Raw genomic sequence first — 19,061 nt, forward strand, 5'->3', positions numbered from 1 at the left:
TCTGTTTATCCCTCAGTACATCTCAACTGCTAGCAGATGGGATTTGCTAACTCCTTGTCTGTAAACTGCAATATGCTAAACTTCTTGGTTTAGGACCATCAGTATTTATTTTCTCTTTGCATCCTCCAGCATTTCAGTCCAGTCTCTTGTATCATTCTTTAATTTTATTGCCCCTTCCCTCCCCTGGATTCCTTCCCATCCCACATCAAAAAAAAAAAAAAATCAACTATTTAAACTCTCTCTTTAGTTAAGGATTCCTCATCAAATCATGTCCTTGCCAATCAGATGGCCCCAATCTGTAGTCAGAATACAATATTCTGGGGTATGTAATCCCGGGAATTTTTCTCTTGGCAAAAAGCACCTTGGGAAATATAATTGAATTCAGCTGAAGAAAATTAAAAATCCATAGATCTTGCAAATCATTTTTGGCTGCTAAGAAATATCTGTAAGCACATATTATAAATATCATTTTTTTGCTTGGAATATATAACAATCACAGGTCTTTCAAAAAAAAAAAACTTTTTTGGACAATAAGATCAATGGAAAATGAAGTCCATTGATCTTTTTTTTTTTTATAATAATGTGGAGCCATTATATGGGGATATGATCAGTTTGTCATTGAGAATAGTATCACATCTCTAAATACAGGTGATAAGAATCTTAAACTGGGATAACTGTAGGCAAGATTGGACCTTAGACAAAATTTGTCTGTCACCTTTCCATTTTCATAAGAAAAACCCCAGATTCATCTTCGGATAACCTCAATAACTTATTTTCTCATTGCCTTGCCCTCAGGTATTTATCCTATGGAAATTGATTTGATGAATATATTCATAAAATGATTACAATAATGACGATATTTATGAAAGCTCTGAAAGTCTTTCTAGAAGATTTCTATAGAAACAAACAAATGATATAATTTCACATCTTACAAGATAGGGATAGGGTAATATTTTTGAAATAAAAGTCTCTTCAATTAAGCACTTAGTTAGTAGTCTTAGAATTAACATTGAGTAGCATTCTATAAAAATGTCAAGAAATGTATCTGTACCTCCATATGCCTTCCCTGTCTCATTTCCTCCATAACTAACATAAGCACATGCATTGATTTTTATACCCAAGTCATAGAAATAAATATGCAAATCTAGTAAAAAGTATTTATTTTCTATTTTCCAGTATGCTCCAATACAAAAGTACAGTTTATTAGTAGTACATTAATGAACTTAAACATCTAAGTGACTGTTTGTCACAAATATTAATTTACATTTTACAAACATCCACCAAAACAATTAAAAATGAAATAAATATATTTATAGTTTAACTTTCTATTTTCATTGCAGTTTTTCATATTTATAAAATATATAACACTTTTAAATTTTATTTTCAAAAACAAATTTAAATGTGCAAATGAATGATAGGGTGTTTTAAAATTTTTCAAAAATAGAAAGAAATTAAAAAGTCAAGATTGTGGAGGCATGAAACAGTAATTCTTTAAGAAGGCCTATTAAGTACAATGATTTTCATAGAAACTCAGGGCAGTGGTTCTTAATTATGAAAGTGTTTCCACTTACCTTAAAGAAACACAAGACTTTGCTTATACTTTTTAAGTTTCTTCTGCCTTCTGCCTTCTGGCAGTAGACCTGAATTTAGACAATATGATTACTTTTTTCAAGGCCAGTGTAGTGTGGGCTTCTTTAAAATTTTAGGATTTGACCTCTAAATTATAGTATTAGAAAGAAAGGATTATATAAGAACTAATGAAATTACCCTGGCATGCGTTCTATCAATAAAAAGTTATTAAAAAAAAAAAAAAACTAATGAACACAAAAGTACAACTCTCTGCTGACATAGCTAACAGGGAATTAATGCAGTTTTTCAAGTAGTTGCTGAATGGAAATCCAATGAACAAATATTTTCAAATTAGAAGTCAGGAACACCTCTGAAACATGAGCAAGGAAAGATTTCTTTTTCCCACATAAAAACTTTGGCAAGATATTTTGATGTTAATACCTAGGTGATATGTTCTTGTTTTCTCTTAAATATTAACATTTCCTCCAAAAAATAAATATCCTTTGATAGCTCCTAAAATGGCATATCCTTTAAAAAAAATTCTGTAGCTAAATGCTAAATGGAAAAAAAATAAAATAGAAGTATCCCAGAGAGAAAACCATATTACTGATATTAGGATATCAGGATATTAGGAAGGGTATAAAGTGATACTTAAACCCCTTCTATGGTAGATAATGCTTCAAAATGTCCCTTTTAGATCTGCAGTATGTACACTATTGTACAAAGAGGAGGACTTAAAAGGATTTTTATAATGCAAAAAACTCCAAGGCACTGAAGGGGTTAACATTTGTAACATATATTTAGGTGCCTGAAGGTTCTACTATTCAAGTGTTGTATTACATACAACTGTAGATGTCTCTAGGGATTGTAATAAATAAATTTCATGCAGCTAAATCTAAATTATATGGGAATATAGTTTACCTGATCACTATTTCACCATTTCTAAGAATTCTCATTCATAAATTTTAAACAATAATAAATAATAGTATTTAACAATTATGTAGCAAAAGTAAAATGAAATTATTAATTGATGAATGGATTAAAATACATTTTCTAATATGAATGATGGTAATCATGTAACATCAATTTTGACTTGTGACTCATTAAAACATCAATAATAAGAATTTGGAAAGTGTTATGAATTTTAGCTCAAAGTATATTTTGTATTCTAAATTAGGGAAAAATATGTGTGCATGAAATGCATGTATATTAACAGGTCAGCATTTATAGGGAATATTTTTGGTAGTTTTTAATCATCAGTTTGCATATTATGGGATACAAAATTTATACACTTCTCATTTGCATAATAGACTAGGCAAAAAATCAGTAACCTAGTATCCAGTGAGTTTCACAATGAATTGCCCGTTCATTTTTTTCCTCTTTAATCACAATTTAAAAAGGTTAATGTTGATGTTCCAAATTAGTTTTCCAATATACTAGTGCTTTACACTGAAATTATAATATTACAACAGTGGAATTGTTTGCTTCCTGTAATAGTGATTCCTTATTCTCTATAGGCCAGTTCTCATATTACATAATAGTACACATTTTACAAAACTCAACATAGGTTTGAGGCAATAAGGATAGTTCAGAATCAGTGCTTAAATATTTGGTGGGTTTCTATTCTACCCCTACAGTGCATACTACCCAGTTGTCCGTAATTAGGCCTATGAAGATTACATTTATGAAGACTTCAATATGATTATATTGGCCTAAAATTGGCTATTATGATAAATTGGGAACATGAAGATGCCAATTCTGCCATTTGCCCAGGAATAGGACAGCTTCTAGTGAAGTGAGCTGGTCACGGTGAATCAGTTTTGCCACCCACAGAGATTCAGGGCTAGCTCTTCTTACTAACTCACACATCTGATGTGTCACATCTTGTTTCTCATTGAAATCCTAGAACCTCTGTTAATGAAATTCATTAAAGTAGTTTGCTGGTAAATGTTTAACAACTGGCTCTCCAAAAACATCCACATATGATATACTTAAGTTTAATTTGAATTATTAACATCATCTCCATTGCTTTCTTAATGAACAAAATAGGCTAACCTTAATTTGCAACATTTGGCAATTTCTTATGTTTAAATGTTCATACTCACATTTTAACAATTGGTTCTTGAGATCTCATAGGAATTCCAGCACTTCTCTGCCTCATTATTTAGATTTCTTAAGCATCCCACTGCTTCTAGAATTAGAGGAAGCTTTTTATAGAATTATCCAAATAGAGAATATGACCCTATTTACATGAATATGAAAATATCAGATTTGGCTTTCTTTTTCTGGTTGAATCCCATCATAATTAGAACCAAAAACTGTGTCAGTGTACTCCTGCCTCACCTTGTAGTTCTCAAAATAATTTTATAATGATACTTTGAAAACTAAAATAGAAGATTAAATAATATCTCACAAAATATTTTCTCATTCTATTGTATACTTGATTTTGAATTCTTTCTGTCTTGGGGAAAATTAATTTTTAGGCCACAGTTTTATATGATTTGAAAAAAGTTAAAAATTAATGTTGACATTTAAGACTTTTTACTTTTTTATATCAAATGTCACCAAGATACTTAGGTTACAAGATCTCATTATGAATTTTCAGATGGAAAAAGGATATTAATAAATATAGAGCATATTTCTATCTCAGCTTTTAGAAATGAAATAATCACTTCTGCCTCAGATCAAATCTACAAAATTTCCCCAGCTGACCATCTATAATTCAATTGAATTGTGACTGGTAAACTGATCTGGTCTCCTAAATATTAAAAAAAAAATCTATAACCAAATGTTTTGGTTGATAAGCTCAAATCAGCAACCCTTATTCAGCTACCTGATAATATTAGACTAACTAGCTTGATTCCCAAATGGTTGTTCTATGCAGAACACCATAAACATGTGCTATGTAATTTGAATGTTCTAGCTATTCAGAATTAATACTAATAAAAATAGAATTACAGAAGAAAATATAACATGTTGAAATTGGGTTTTTCATGAAGTTTGCTTTTTTATCAACAACTCAAAAGATATTTTCCAATAAAATTTCATTAATTTATGATTGTTTCACATTTAGAACCTTTGGAAAGTATGCTTCCTCACATATGTATTGGAAAGGTAATTTTGCACACCTTACATATGTATGAGAAACAATAACCACATACTTAGAAAATATTTTCATAACTAAATTCTTCAAGACATAAAACATTTAGATCACTTGTCAATTATGACAAACATTCCAAACACACTCAACGTACTATTATTAGACCCAAACCTTCAAAGAGCTAAGGCAGAGTGGTTTTAAAAGAATATCAAAAAATTGAAAGCAAAGCTCACCATTGCCTAATAAGCAACAACTGACTGTTGAATTCAGTGATATCCTACAGTAAATGAATTATAAGGAAATGCTTTAAAAGTGGAAAATTCCACTTTCTTTGCTGGTTCTTCTTGGTCCTTAGAAATGTTTTCCATTCAGCACATTTGAGAACCATTCAGAATAAAATAAAATAATCACTAGTTACTCATATCATAAAATCAATGGAAACAATAAAATATGAATATAAATTTCATGTACTCTCTATAAATAGAGTTCTGGTGTAAGCTTCCTTTTAAGGGAGCCTTCTTTGCTTTAAAGAAAAGATTTTCCATCTTTTTTTTTTTTTTCAATATTAGGTCACACACACATAGTAAACATTTTGTCAAATTCACAAGTGTGTGTTTGTGCAAAATTAATTTGAAAAAAGATGAGGGGTGAGACTTGAATATTCATATGATGCTCCCAGTAAAGCCATAGCTTAGGACCAAGAAGATGGTCCAGGGTATTCAAGTAGTGTATTTTTGAAATCTGACCAGTGGAAGAAGCACTAACCATTCCAAATTTACAGCTCCTCCATTTTTACATTCACCATGAGTTAAAACATCAAGAATATACAATACATTCTTGTATTATGAGCAAGATGCAATCTTCAGAGAGTGAAATGTCTGTAAGATAATATTGTTCTATCTTCATAGCTTACTTATTTCATTTTCCTCTAATAGTGATATTATAAAGTAGCCATGCCATTGAACTAACAAATCCCTGCCTATAAGACTGTTTTGTAAGTAAATCTGAGTACCTGATTGATTAATCAAATCTGAATGACAAAGACTCCCTCACCTGTTCTCTCTTATATATTCTAACCTTTTTAATAATGAAAATTTCATTAGGTCACAGACACTAGGCTATTTCAATTAGGTCAATAAAGTACATTAGAATAAAAATAAATTTCCCCACAATAAAGATAGAAAAAATGAAACTACCAAATCTAGTTACATTACATATAACTAAAATAATGTGTATTTCATTTTCAATTGGCATTAAGGCCTATGTCTGAAAAGTTATTTCAGCAGTGATCCAAGAAGTCATTTTGTATTTTGTCTGTAATGAGTCAGCATGATTACCTGTTACAGATGATTACAAAGGACTAAAGATAAAACAATGAGAACAGAATGACAGTGTTACACACACTATGGAGCAGGGGTATAGGTAAAAATTTATAATAAGAATTAAAGTGCTTTCTTCTTTGAGGAGATATTTAGACAAATGTTTTTCATGCTAGTCTCCTTGTAGCCATAGGGGTCTGTCTTTTGCTTGCTTTATGTCACTTATAATACATAGCTGGGATATGAGTTCAGGTTCAGGATCTAGCACATTGTCATAAAAAATAACCTGGAAACAAGAAAATGACCATTCCATTTGTAGTTTCTTATTGGGCAGTTGAAAAATTTATTCCATATTTAAGTGTTTCTTCATATTATTAATTCTTTTGTCTCTACTTTTGCTTAAAGTGTTAGGTTGGTACAAATAGATCAGTGGAAAAGCATATCGATCCTCTGCTGGGTTTTCAGCTAGGGTTATTTACAGATGTCTTGCAGAACTGAGAGTAGTTTGTGATCCATTGGGACATTTATGTTTGCCAAAACTGCAGTATGAACTTGTCTCTTGGATTGGTGAATTTGTGATTCTTCCAGGGTCTGTAGTGATGAATATTTGTACACAGTTTATTTGTGGCAGTATGAAATATTGGGTATCAAGTTGTATATTTTCCTTTGCCAGCAGCAGCAGAAGAAGCAGAAGTAGAAGCTGAGGCCGAGGCCTGGTTGCCTAAATATAAAGGGTCCAAACAAGCTACTTTGGCAGCAAAGAAGGAATGGATACAATGGAGAACAGCAAACAGATTGGAAAACTCCAGCTCCTGAAAGGAAAAGCAGAAACCAGGTTACATGAAAATAAGCCAGCCACTAATTCTTGAGAAAATTCACAATAGCAATGAATATATCTGGATATCAAGCCTGGAACAATGATTGATTATATTTAATATATAGAAACTACATGCATTCTATCAGTCTTAAAAAACAAAAACAAAAAAAACAAAAAAAAAAAAAACCCTATTTCTATATTTTATGCTCTGCAGCTCTGCAAGCGTATTTCAACTAATGGAGGAAAACAAAATTAACATGTATAGACTATAGTTTCTTAAGTCACATCTATTAATGAGCAATATATGGTAATAAATCACCAAGTTATAGTATTATTAAAGTGAATTCTATTTTGGGATGAGTAAATTTCACAGTCAGAAAGGCTGAGTAGTTGGGTTGTAGGTAATAAGTGGGCCAATAGTGCTAAAGAGAGCATCAATCCCTTTCGCACTCTGAGGCTGCTTATACAGAGAACCCAAACCTGATGCGGGAAAGATTCCTTTCTAGATTCCCACCCTCTCCTAGTAAATAATGTAAATGGCCCTTTAACTCACAAATCCTGGTCCCTTTGAATTCCAATAGAAGATCTGACCTGTTCCTAGCCCCACCCGGATATGAGCCAACTTTGGGGCTACACCCGAAAGCCCCTCGAGGAGCTAAGTCTCCTGTTATAAAAAGGCCACGCTGGGACCCCCTCTTTGCAGAGATTCCAAACATGGCTACCATGTGAGGACCCTCTGTCCACTGGACCCTCTGTCCAGTGCCCTCCTTATCTCTACCTTCACCTATACTTTAACTTTGCTTATCTAATAATAAACCTCTTTTATCAATCTAGCTCTCTGGGCCAATAAATGCTTTTATTGGGAACTGGCACCGCTACTAGACCCCCTTGAGCCGAATCTATACCCCAAACCTGCCATTAGACCTTAACCCTAATTTCATTTAGGTACCCCAAAGCTAGACCTCAACAAACCCATGACATTTTTATTAAATTAGACTTTTTCCCCTAAAATGGCAAAAGTAGTACTTTTTGGAAGAAAGGAGAACAAAGAAACTAGGTAATCTCCCTTCAAAGCCCAATAATTTGGCTCTAGGGTATGGTACCTTCTCCAATTTGCCATTATCATAATCTTTTTTTGTTGTGTAAGTCTCTGGGGAAGCCTTTTTCTATTGGGCTTCTAGACAAGCTACACCATATATGGGGCGATTCAAAGAGAGAAGTTAATATGTTAGCTTAAAGAGAGCTCAATGTGAGCACATATTGAGTGCTAGTTGTAGAGTTAAGAATACCTGGGTTCTGCTTAGAGTTGAGGAACACCCTCAAACATTTTCTGGGGCACTTGGGTAATATGATTCTGGTCAAGACACATAACTTTTCTCAGCCTCAGTTTTATTTCAAATGTAAGATGGAGGTAACAATAGTACTTAATTAAAAGGATTGTTGTGAGGATTGTGGAAGCATAGTAAAATGATTTTTTTCATTTCTCTAGAAATGCTAAAGATAGTGTTTCTGATGACTGATTTTCTAAAATGGCCTTCCCAGTCTTCAGATTTAAAGGTGGATTATTGAGGACAAAAGGGCTTTCTTAGATAAATTAAGCTATAACCAAAATTTTAACAAAGAATAACTCGTGTTCTTTTTAGATTATGCCTTCCTCACCCAGAAAATAATTGAGCTCTAGATCTAACTAAAGGCTGTTTTGTTTGTTTGTTTGTTTGTTTTTTCCTTATTTCCTGAATTGTTTGATTCTATGGCCCACTTTTCTCTTTTGAGAAAGGATTTAAGATACTGATATCATGAAAAGGCCCTTTGTTTTATTTCTGGAAAACACTTTGAGATTATAGTCCAGGGAGGAAGGAAATAGTGTCTAATTTGGGGGGGGGGGGGAGACGGGGGATGTTATTACCACAGACTGTATTCTAATATATTATAATGATTTTCTTGTTCAAAATTCTCATTAAATATTACTTAACATGATCTTGCTATAGAAAGTCCTGTCTCAAAGTATAGAAATAATGTCATTTTGGACACCTTTCTACTAGTTTAGAAATGCTTAGATATTCGATTAGTATTAAATTAAATGTAATTCTTTTGGCAGTCTTGTGCCTATAAGACAAGACATAATATTTCCTTCCAGAATCAAATGAGATAGCATGTGTATCCAGCTTTGCAACACTACTGACATGGAAGCTACAGTACTAAAGAGCTAGAATGATGATGACTTTCTCACATAACATCATCAAAATCAGCATTCTTGACAAAATTTGAGGTTGGACTAGATTGTCTTAGGTTTTGTCTACCTTTCAATTTTAAGACCTTTTAAAATTTTCATGGAATTTTAGAGCTAAAAAAGTCCTTAGAGAACATATATTTTAAAATCCCTTACTTATCTGTGAAAACTATATTTAGAACAAAATAAATGCTTTACACAAATTCACATAGACAAAAATGCTAAGTCTCAGACCCATGTCTCCTGACTACTCCATCCAGGGTTTCTTCTTTTATATCAAATCTGCCTTTGGTTAGCATTTTGCCTTAACTAACTTTCAGTAAATCAATTTACATTATTATTGGAGCAGACCTTATGACATCTTTTGTCATGGTTTTTGTTTTATGAAGCTGGGATTTTATCAGTGTGGGAAAGTTCTGTATAGATTTGTCTTCTATTGCAGCACATCAGGAGCTAATCTGTACTTTGTGGTTTTAATTATCTAGCCCTTTTAGATGTTAAGTGACTTGACTGAATATCAGTGGCAGAACTTGAAACCAGACTTTCTCTCCTTAAGACAGGCTACAATGGCTGGCTGCCTCTCAAGGTTCTGCATGCTTTACAATGCACTGTATAGAACTACAAAGGAATTAAATGACATCATTGATGTCACAAATAAACAGAATACTACAATTAAAATGAGAAAAGAGAGAGATTACAAAAACACTGTTTGCAACTGTAAACTCTCTTCTCCCATCCACTTATCACTCCAATCTAGCAAGGCATTGGTTTTCTTCCCTCCCTCTTTGGACAGCCCAATACCAGCATTTTGCATAAAGTTAGGGATACTTCAGGAGTTTCATCTCACTCAGCATGAAAATTATAGTCTGTCTTTACTTTCTTTTCTCTCATTAACCCTCAATCTTTTGCATTCTGGCTTCCAACCTTATCATGTAAAACTGCTCTTTCCAAAGTTATCAGTGATCTCCCTGGAGGCTCCTTTCTCAATTGTCATCTGTCCATTCTATGCTACATTTAGCATGACTGGTCTCTCTCTTTCCTGGATAACCTCTGTTCTCCAGGTTTTGTTGACATTCTAGTTTTTTTTTTTTTTTTCTACCAGTCCAATTCTTCCTTCTTAGTCTCTTTTGATAGTTTATAATTTATATCATGCCACCTAACTGCATTTAGAAGTATTCCCAAGGCTGTGCTCTGGGCTAACATCTTTACCCTCTTGTTTGGGGAACCTCATAAACCCACTAGAGTTTGATTAACCATTCATATGACTCCCATTCTTAAATAATCATCACCTTAATTCAAATACTTTTCACTTCTTACCTAGATTATTCCACAGGTTTCCTACCCCAATTGGTTTCCCTAAATGAAATCTCTCTTCATTCAATTCCATTCTCCTCCAGACTACCAAAGTAATTTATATTAAGCATAGATCCCTAGATGTTCTTCTCATCAATAAAATCTACAAGCTTCCTATTATAACAGGATACTCAAGCCAAAATAATTTCTCTGTTCCTTAGATGTAACAATGCAGAATTCTCTCAACTCTGAGCTTTTTCATGGACCATCCCTCATTACTGGGATGAATTTTCTGCCTACTGCATCTTTATAGAATAAATCTATTTCAAGATTCAAGGAAAGGATGACAATACTATCTAAGCTAATCTATTTATTTAGGGCTATACCAATCAAAGTCCCAAGAAACTATTTTACTGACCTAGAAAAAATAACAATAAAATTAATTTGGAAGAACAAAATGTAAAGAATTTCAAGGGAATTAATGAAAAAAAAAAAAAAAAAAAAAAAAAAGCAAATGAAGATGGCCTAGCTATACCAGATCTAAAACTATATTATAAAGCATGGTCATCAAAACCATTTTTTACTGGTTAAGAAACAGACTAGTTGATCAGTGGAATAAGTTAGGTTCACAGAACAAAATAGTCAATCGCTATAACAATCTAGTGTTTGACAAGTCCAAAGATCCCAGCTTTTGGGATAAAAATTTACTATTTGACAAAAACTGCTGGGAAAGTTGGAAATTAGTATGGCAGAAACTAGGCATTGACCTACAAATAACACCATATACCAAGATAAGATTGAAATGGGTTCATGATCTAGACATAAACAATGATGTTACAAACAAATTAGAAGAATATAATATAGTTTTCCTCTCAGATCTGTGGAAGAGAAAGGAATTTGTGATCAAAGAAGAGCTAGAGGGACTTCCGGTTAAGATGGCGGAGAGGAGGCTCACAGCTGCATAAGCTCCACGCTTTCTCTCACTATCCACTTCATTACAAGCCTCTGAATCAATGCTTGACTGAAAAAAACTCACATATAGTTACCAAGAGAAGCCATCCTTGAGATCCGCCAAGAAAGGTCTGTCTTTACTGGAGGGCTGGGGCGGTTTTAGATCGGGCGCAGGCGGCGGGCAGCGGCAGTGAGAGCACGGGAGCAGACTGGAGAGGGGGTGGGGAGTGATCGCAGCCGTCTCTGCGGGGAGAGCTTCGCTACAGGTTTGGATACTTTGCTCCGGCAGCAAGTCAGCAGCCCAGCAGAGAAGCTAAAAACACCGGGGCTGAAGAATACAACCCCAAACAGCTGGAGTCTCCCGGAACCTGGCCGCCCCCCTCTTCCTCCCCCCCCACCAGTGACTCAGCACGCTTTGGGATCTCAGAGCGCACGCGCACACAGTCCTGCTAGTGCCTCACTGCTGCCCCCTGCAGTCTGTAGAGGAAGCTCGATAACACACCCAGCCCCCCCCCCCCCCCCCCCAAAGAAAGACTCCAGTTTTTTCTGTTTTTCTTTGGTAGTTTGCCTTTGATTATTGGACAGAATGAGCAAGAAGCTGAAGAGGACTTTAACCCTTGACAGCTTCTATACAGATAGAGAGCAGACTCTAAATCCTGAGGAGACTAAAAACAGGCAGTCCCCAGGTGAATCCCCAAAGGAGGAGATCATCTATTCCTCAGCACAGATGAACCTCATAGAAGTGATTAAAAAGGCTCTCACAAGGGAGCTAGAAGAAAAATGGGGAAAGCAGAGTAAGGCTTAGGAAAAGGAGAGGGAGGCTTGGCAAAAGAGCCTGGAGAAAGTTAAAGAGAGAGTGGATAAAGAAGTAAAATCCTTGAAAAATAGGATTAGTGAACTGGAAACAGAAAACAGCTCTCTAAAAAACAAAATTGGCGAAATGGAAAAAAAATTCCACAGAACAAAAGAACTCAATTGGACAATTAGAAAAAGATTTTAAAAAAGTGAGTGAAGAGAATACTTCACTGAAAATCAGAATTGAACAAGTGGAATTGAATGACTCGAGGAGACAAGAAGAATCAGTCAAGCAAATCCAAAAAAATCAAACAATGGAGAAAAATGTGAAATACCTTCTGGGGAAGACAACAGACCTGGAAAACAGATCCAGGAGAGACAATCTGAGAATCATTGGACTCCCAGAAAAACATGATGAAAAAAAGAGCCTGGACACTATTTTCCAGAAAATTATCAAAGAGAACTGCCCAGAAGTCATAGGAACAGAGGAAAAAATAAACATTGAAAGGATTCATCGATCACCCACTGAAAGGGATCCTAAAATCAAAACACCAAGGAATATAGTGGCCAAATGCCAGAACCCTCAGATGAAGGAAAAAATATTGCAAGCGGCTAGAAAAACCCAATTCAAGTATCAAGGAGCCACAATAAGGATCACCCAGGATCTGGCAGCATCCACATTAAAAGATCGAAGGGCCTGGAATATGATATTCCGAAAGACTAAGGAACTTGGTATGCAACCAAAAATAATTACCCAGCGAGAATGAGCATCTTTTTCCAGGGAAGAAGATGGACATTCAACGAAGTAAGCGAATTTCATCTATTTCTGATGAAAAAACCAGAACTTAACAAAAAGTTTGATCTACAAATATAGAACTCAAGAGAAATCTAAAAAGGTAAAGATTAATCTTGGGAACTATATTTTGACTATATAGATGTATAAAGAATACATGTATACCTTGTTCTAGAAATTGATGTGGAAAGGACATTGTACCAGAAAAAGGGTAAAGTGGGGGTAGTACATCTCATGAAGAGGCATAGGAAACCTATTATATCTGAGAGAAAGAATGGAGGGGGATGGATATAGTGGGTATTTTACTGCCTTCAGAATTGGCTTTAAGTGAAAAATCTTAAGACATATTCAATCTATGGTGAAACTTCTCCCATCTCATTGAAAAGTGAGAAGGGAAAAGTGAAAAGGGAAGGAATAAGCTAAGTGGAAGGGAATACGGGAACTGGGAGGGAAAGGGGTAAGATAGGGGGAGGAACTCTAAGGCGGGGGGAGGGATACTAAAAAGGGAGGGCTGTGAGAAGCAAGTGGTGCTCACAAGCTTAATACTGGGAAGGGGGGGAAAGGGGAAAGAAGGGAGAAAAGCATAAACCAGGGTTAACAAGATGGCAAGTAATACAGAATTGGTCATTCTAACCATAAACGTGAACGGGGTAAACTCCCCCATAAAGAGGAAACGGTTAGCAGAATGGATTAAAAGCCAGAATCGTACAATATGTTGCTTACAGGAAACACACCTGAAGCGGGGAGATACATGCAGGTTAAAGGTAAAAGGTTGGAGCAAAATCTACTATGCTTCAGGTGAAGTCAAAAAAGCAGGGGTAGCCATCCTGATCGCAGATCAAGCTAAAGCAAAAATTGATCTAATTAAAAGAGATAAGGAAGGACACTATATCTTGCTAAAGGGTAGCATGGATAATGAAGCAGTATCTATATTAAACATATATGCACCAAGTGGGGTAGCATCTAAATTCTTAAAAGAGAAACTAAGAGAGCTGCAAGAAGAAACAGACAGTAAAACTATAATAGTGAGAGATCTTAACCTTGCACTCTCAGAATTAGATAAATCAAATCACAAAATAAATAAGAAAGAAGTCAAAGAGGTAAATAGAATACTAGAAAAGTTAGATATGATAGATCTCTGGAGAAAATGTAATGGAGACAGAAAGGAATACACTTTCTTTTCAGCAGTTCATGGAACCTATACAAAAATTGACCATATATTAGGACATAAAAAACTCAAACTCAAATGTAATAAGGCAGAAATAGTAAATGCATCCTTTTCAGACCACGATGCAATGAAAATTACATTCAACAAAAAACCAGGGGGAAGTAGACCAAAAAATAATTGGAAACTAAATAATCTCATACTAAAGAATGATTGGGTGAAACAGCAAATCATAGACATAATTAATAACTTCACCCAAGAAAACGATAATAATGAGACATCATACCAAAATGTATGGGACGCAGCCAAAGCAGTAATAAGGGGAAATTTCATATCTCTAGAGGCCTATTTGTATAAAATAGAGAAAGAGAAGGTCAATGAATTGGGTTTGCAACTAAAAATGCTAGAAAAGGAACAAATTAAAAACCCCCAGTCAAACACTAAACTTGAAATTCTAAAAATAAAAGGTGAGATCAATAAAATTGAAAGTAAAAAAACTATTGAATTGATTAATAAAACTAAGAGTTGGTTCTATGAAAAAACCAACAAAATAGACAAACCCTTAGTAAATCTGATTAAAAAAAGGAAAGAGGAAAATCAAATTGTTAGTCTTAAAAATGAAAAGGGAGAACTCACCACTAACGAAGAGGAAATTAGAGCAATAATTAGGAGTTACTTTGCCCAACTTTATGCCAATAAATTCGACAACTTAAATGAAATAGAAAAATACCTCCAAAAATACAGCTTGCCCAAACTAACAGAGGAAGAAGTAAATATCCTAAACAGTCCCATCTCAGAAAAAGAAATAGAACAAACTATCAATCAACTCCCTAAGAAAAAATCCCCAGGACCAAATGGATTTACATGTGAATTCTACCAAACATTTAAAGAACAATTAACTCCAATGTTATATAAACTATTTGAAAAAATAGGGATTGAAGGAGTCCTACCAAACTCCTTTTATGACACAGACATGGTACTGATACCTAAACCAGGTAGGCTGAAAACAGAGAAAGAAAATTATAGACCAATCTCCCTAATGAATATTGATGCTAAAATCTTAAATAAAATATTAGCAAAAAGATTACAGAAAATCGTCACCAGGATAATACACTATGACCAAGTAGGATTTATACCAGGAATGCAGGGCTGGTTCAATATTAGGAAAACTATTAGCATAATTGACTATATCAATAACCAAACAAACAAAAACCACATGATCATCTCAATAGATGCAGAAAAAGCATTTGATAAAATCCAACATCCATTCCTAATAAAAACACTTGAAAGCATAGGAATAAATGGACTTTTCCTTAAAATAGTCAGGAGCATATATTTAAAACCAGCAGTAAGCATCATATGCAATGGGGAAAAACTGGAACCTTTCCCAGTAAGATCTGGAGTGAAGCAAGGTTGCCCACTATCACCATTATTATTTAATATCGTATTAGAAACACTAGCCTCGGCAATAAGAGTCGAGAAAGATATTAAAGGAATTAGAGTAGGCAATGAGGAAACCAAACTATCACTCTTTGCAGATGATATGATGGTATGCCTAGAGAACCCCAGAGATTCTACCAAAAAGCTATTGGAAATAATTCATAATTTTAGCAAAGTAGCTGGCTACAAAATAAATCCCCATAAATCCTCAGCATTTTTATACATCACCAACAAAACCCAACAGCAAGAGATACAAAGAGAAATTCCATTCAGAATAACTGTTGATACCATAAAATATTTGGGAATCTATCTACCAAAGGAAAGTCAGGAATTATATGAGCAAAATTATAAAAAAGTCTCCACACAAATAAAGTCAGACTTAAATAATTGGAAAAATATTAAGTGCTCTTGGATCGGCCGAGCGAACATAATAAAGATGACAATACTCCCTAAACTAATCTATTTATTTAGTGCTATACCAATCAGACTTCCAAGAAAATATTTTATTGATCTAGAAAAAATAACAACAAAATTCATATGGAACAATAAAAAGTCGAGAATCTCAAGGGAATTAATGAAAAAAAAAATCAAATGAAGGTGGCCTAGCTGTACCTGATCTAAAATTATATTATAAAGCAGCAGTCACCAAAATCATTTGGTATTGGCTAAGAAATAGATTAGTGGATCAGTGGAAAAGGCTAGGTTCACAAGACAGAATAGTCAATTATAGCAATCTAGTGTTTGACAAACCCAAAGCCCCTAACTTCTGGGAAAAGAATTCATTATTTGATCAAAACTGCTGGGATAATTGGAAATTAGTATGGCAGAAATTAGGCATGGACCCACACTTAACACCATATAGCAAGATAAGATCAAAATGGGTCTATGACCTAGGCATAAAGAACGAGATTATAAATAAATTATCTCTCAGACTTGTGGAGGAGAAAGAAATTTGTGACCAAAGATGAACTAGAGACCATTACTGATCACAAAATAGAAAATTTTGATTACATCAAATTAAAAAGCCTTTGTACAAATAAAACTAATGCAAACAAGATTAGAAGGGAAGCAACAAACTGGGAAAACATTTTCACAGTTAAAGGTTCTGATAAAGGCCTCATTTCCAAAATAGATAGAGAACTGACTCAAATTTATAAGAAATCAAGCCATTCTCCAATTGATAAATGGTCAAAGGATATGAACAGACAATTTTCAGAGGATGAAATTGAAACTATTACCACTCATATGAAAGAGGGTTCCAAATCATTATTGATCAGAGAAATGCAACTTAAGACAACTCTGAGATACCACTATACACCTGTCAGATTGGCTAAGATGACAGGAAAAAATAATGATGAATGTTGGAGGGGATGCGGGAAAACTGGGACACTAATGCATTGTTGGTGGAGTTGTGAACGAATCCAATCATTCTGGAGAGCAATCTGGAATTATGCCAAAAAAATTATCAAATTGTGCATACCCTTTGATCCAGCAGTGTTTCTATTGGGCTTATATCCCAAAGAAATACTAAAGAAGGGAAAGGGACCTGTATGTGCCAAAATGTTTGTAGCAGCCCTGTTTGTAGTGGCCAGAAACTGGAAAATGAATGGATGCCCATCAATTGGAGAATGGCTGGGTAAATTTTGGTATATGAATGTTATGGAATATTATTGTTCTGTAAGAAATGACCAGCAGGATGAATACAGAGAGGACTGGCGAGACTTACATGAACTGATGCTAAGTGAAATGAGCAGAACCAGGAGATCATTATACACTTCGACAATGATATTGTATGAGGACATATTTTGATGGAAGTGGATTTCTTTGACAAAGAGACCTGAGTTTCAATTGATAAATGACGGACAAAAGCAGCTACACCCAAAGAAAGAACACTGGGAAACGAATGTGAACTATCTGCATTTTTGTTTTTCTTCCCGGGTTATTTATACCTTCTGAATCCAATTCTCCCTATGCAACAAGAGAACTGTTCGGTTCTGCAAACATATATTGTATCTAGGATATACTGCAACATATCCAACATATAAAGGACTGCTTGCCATCTTGGGGAGGGGGTGAAGGGAGGGAGGGGAAAAAAAATCGGAACAGAAATGAGTGTCAATATAAAGTAATTATTAAATAAAAAATTTAAAACAAAACAAACAAAAACAAAAAACAAAGAAGAGCTAGAGATCTTTATTGATCACAAAATAGATAATTTTGATTATGTACAAATAAAACTAATGCAGGCAAGATTAGAAGGGAAGCAAGAAACTAGGAAAATATTTTTTATATTTAAGGGTTCTGATAAAGGCCTCGTTTCTAAAATATATAGAGAACTGACTCAAATTTAAAAGAATTCAAACCATTCTTCAATTGATAAATGGTCAAAGGATGTGAACAGACAATTTTCAGATGCAGAAAGTAAAACCATTTCTAGTCATGTAAAAAGTAGCTCTAAATCACTATTGATCATAGAAATGCAAATTAAGATAATTGAGAGCACTACACACCTCTCAGATTGGCTAAGATGACAGGAAAAGATAATGATGAATGTTGGAGGGGATGTGAGAAAACTGGGACACTGATACATTGTTGGTGGAACTGTGAATGGATCCAGATCTCCATTGATGTGGAAAGCAATTTGGAACTATGCTCAAAATTTTATCAAATCATGCATACCCTTTGACCCATCAGTATTTCTACTGGGCTTAAACCCCAAAGTGATCTTAAAGTAGGGAAGGGATCCACATGTGCAAAAATATTTGGGGCAGCCCTTTTTGTAGTGGCAAGAAACTGAAAACTAAATGGATGCCCATCAATTGGAGAATGGCTGAATAAATTGTGGCATATGAATGTTATGGAATATTGTTGTTCTATAAGAAATTACCAGAGAGGCCTGGAAAGACTTACATGAATTTATGTCAAGTAAAATGAGCAGAACCAGGAGATCATTATACACGGCAACAACAAGATTATACAATAATCAATTCTGTTGGATGTGACTTTTCAACAATGAGATGACTCAAATCAATTCCAATAGTGGAGTGATGAAGAGAGCTATCTACACTCAAAGAGAGAACCACAAGAACTGAGTGTAGGCCACAACATAGCATTCTAACTCTTTGTGTTGTTGTTTGCATTTTGTTTTCTTTCCCAGTTTTTTTTTTCTTCCTTCTTGATCTATTTTTTGTGTGTGTGCAGCAAGATAACTGTATAAATATGTATACATATATTGAATTTAATGTATATTTTAACATATTTAACATGTATTGGACTACCTGCCGTCTAGAGGAGGGGATAGGGGAAGGAGGGGATAATTTGGAACAGAAGGCTTTGCAAGATCAATGCTGAAAAATAAATACATTAATTAAATTAAATTAAATTAAATTTAAAAAGAATAAAGGAAACTATTATCTTCTATAGGAAGACTTTCCTAAACTTTCCAAAATGTCTTCTCTCACTAATTATATTTTATTTTTGAATTTACTTCTTATTTTTGTTTACTCTGCATACACATGTACATGCATGTACATATATATGCACAGCACATATATACATTCATACATTCATATTCACAAGAGCATAACTA

At 34.3% G+C, this 19,061-nt stretch overlaps 1 protein-coding gene across 1 annotated transcript in view; it reads right to left on the bottom strand.

Annotated features, from left to right (window-relative positions):
• Positions 1 to 1,143: 1,143 nt before the first annotated feature.
• Positions 1,144 to 19,061, bottom strand: part of SNTG1 (syntrophin gamma 1) — a 587,999-nt gene continuing 570,081 nt past the window's right edge. The window contains exon 17 of the mRNA XM_051973745.1: positions 1,144 to 6,800. Coding sequence (XP_051829705.1) covers positions 6,636 to 6,800 — 165 coding nt within the window. The 3' untranslated portion in view covers positions 1,144 to 6,635. The remainder of the gene's footprint in view (positions 6,801 to 19,061) is intronic.

This window comes from Antechinus flavipes, chromosome 1 (genome assembly GCF_016432865.1).
Source record: "Antechinus flavipes isolate AdamAnt ecotype Samford, QLD, Australia chromosome 1, AdamAnt_v2, whole genome shotgun sequence".
In the NCBI taxonomy this organism is placed as follows: domain Eukaryota; kingdom Metazoa; phylum Chordata; class Mammalia; order Dasyuromorphia; family Dasyuridae; genus Antechinus; species Antechinus flavipes.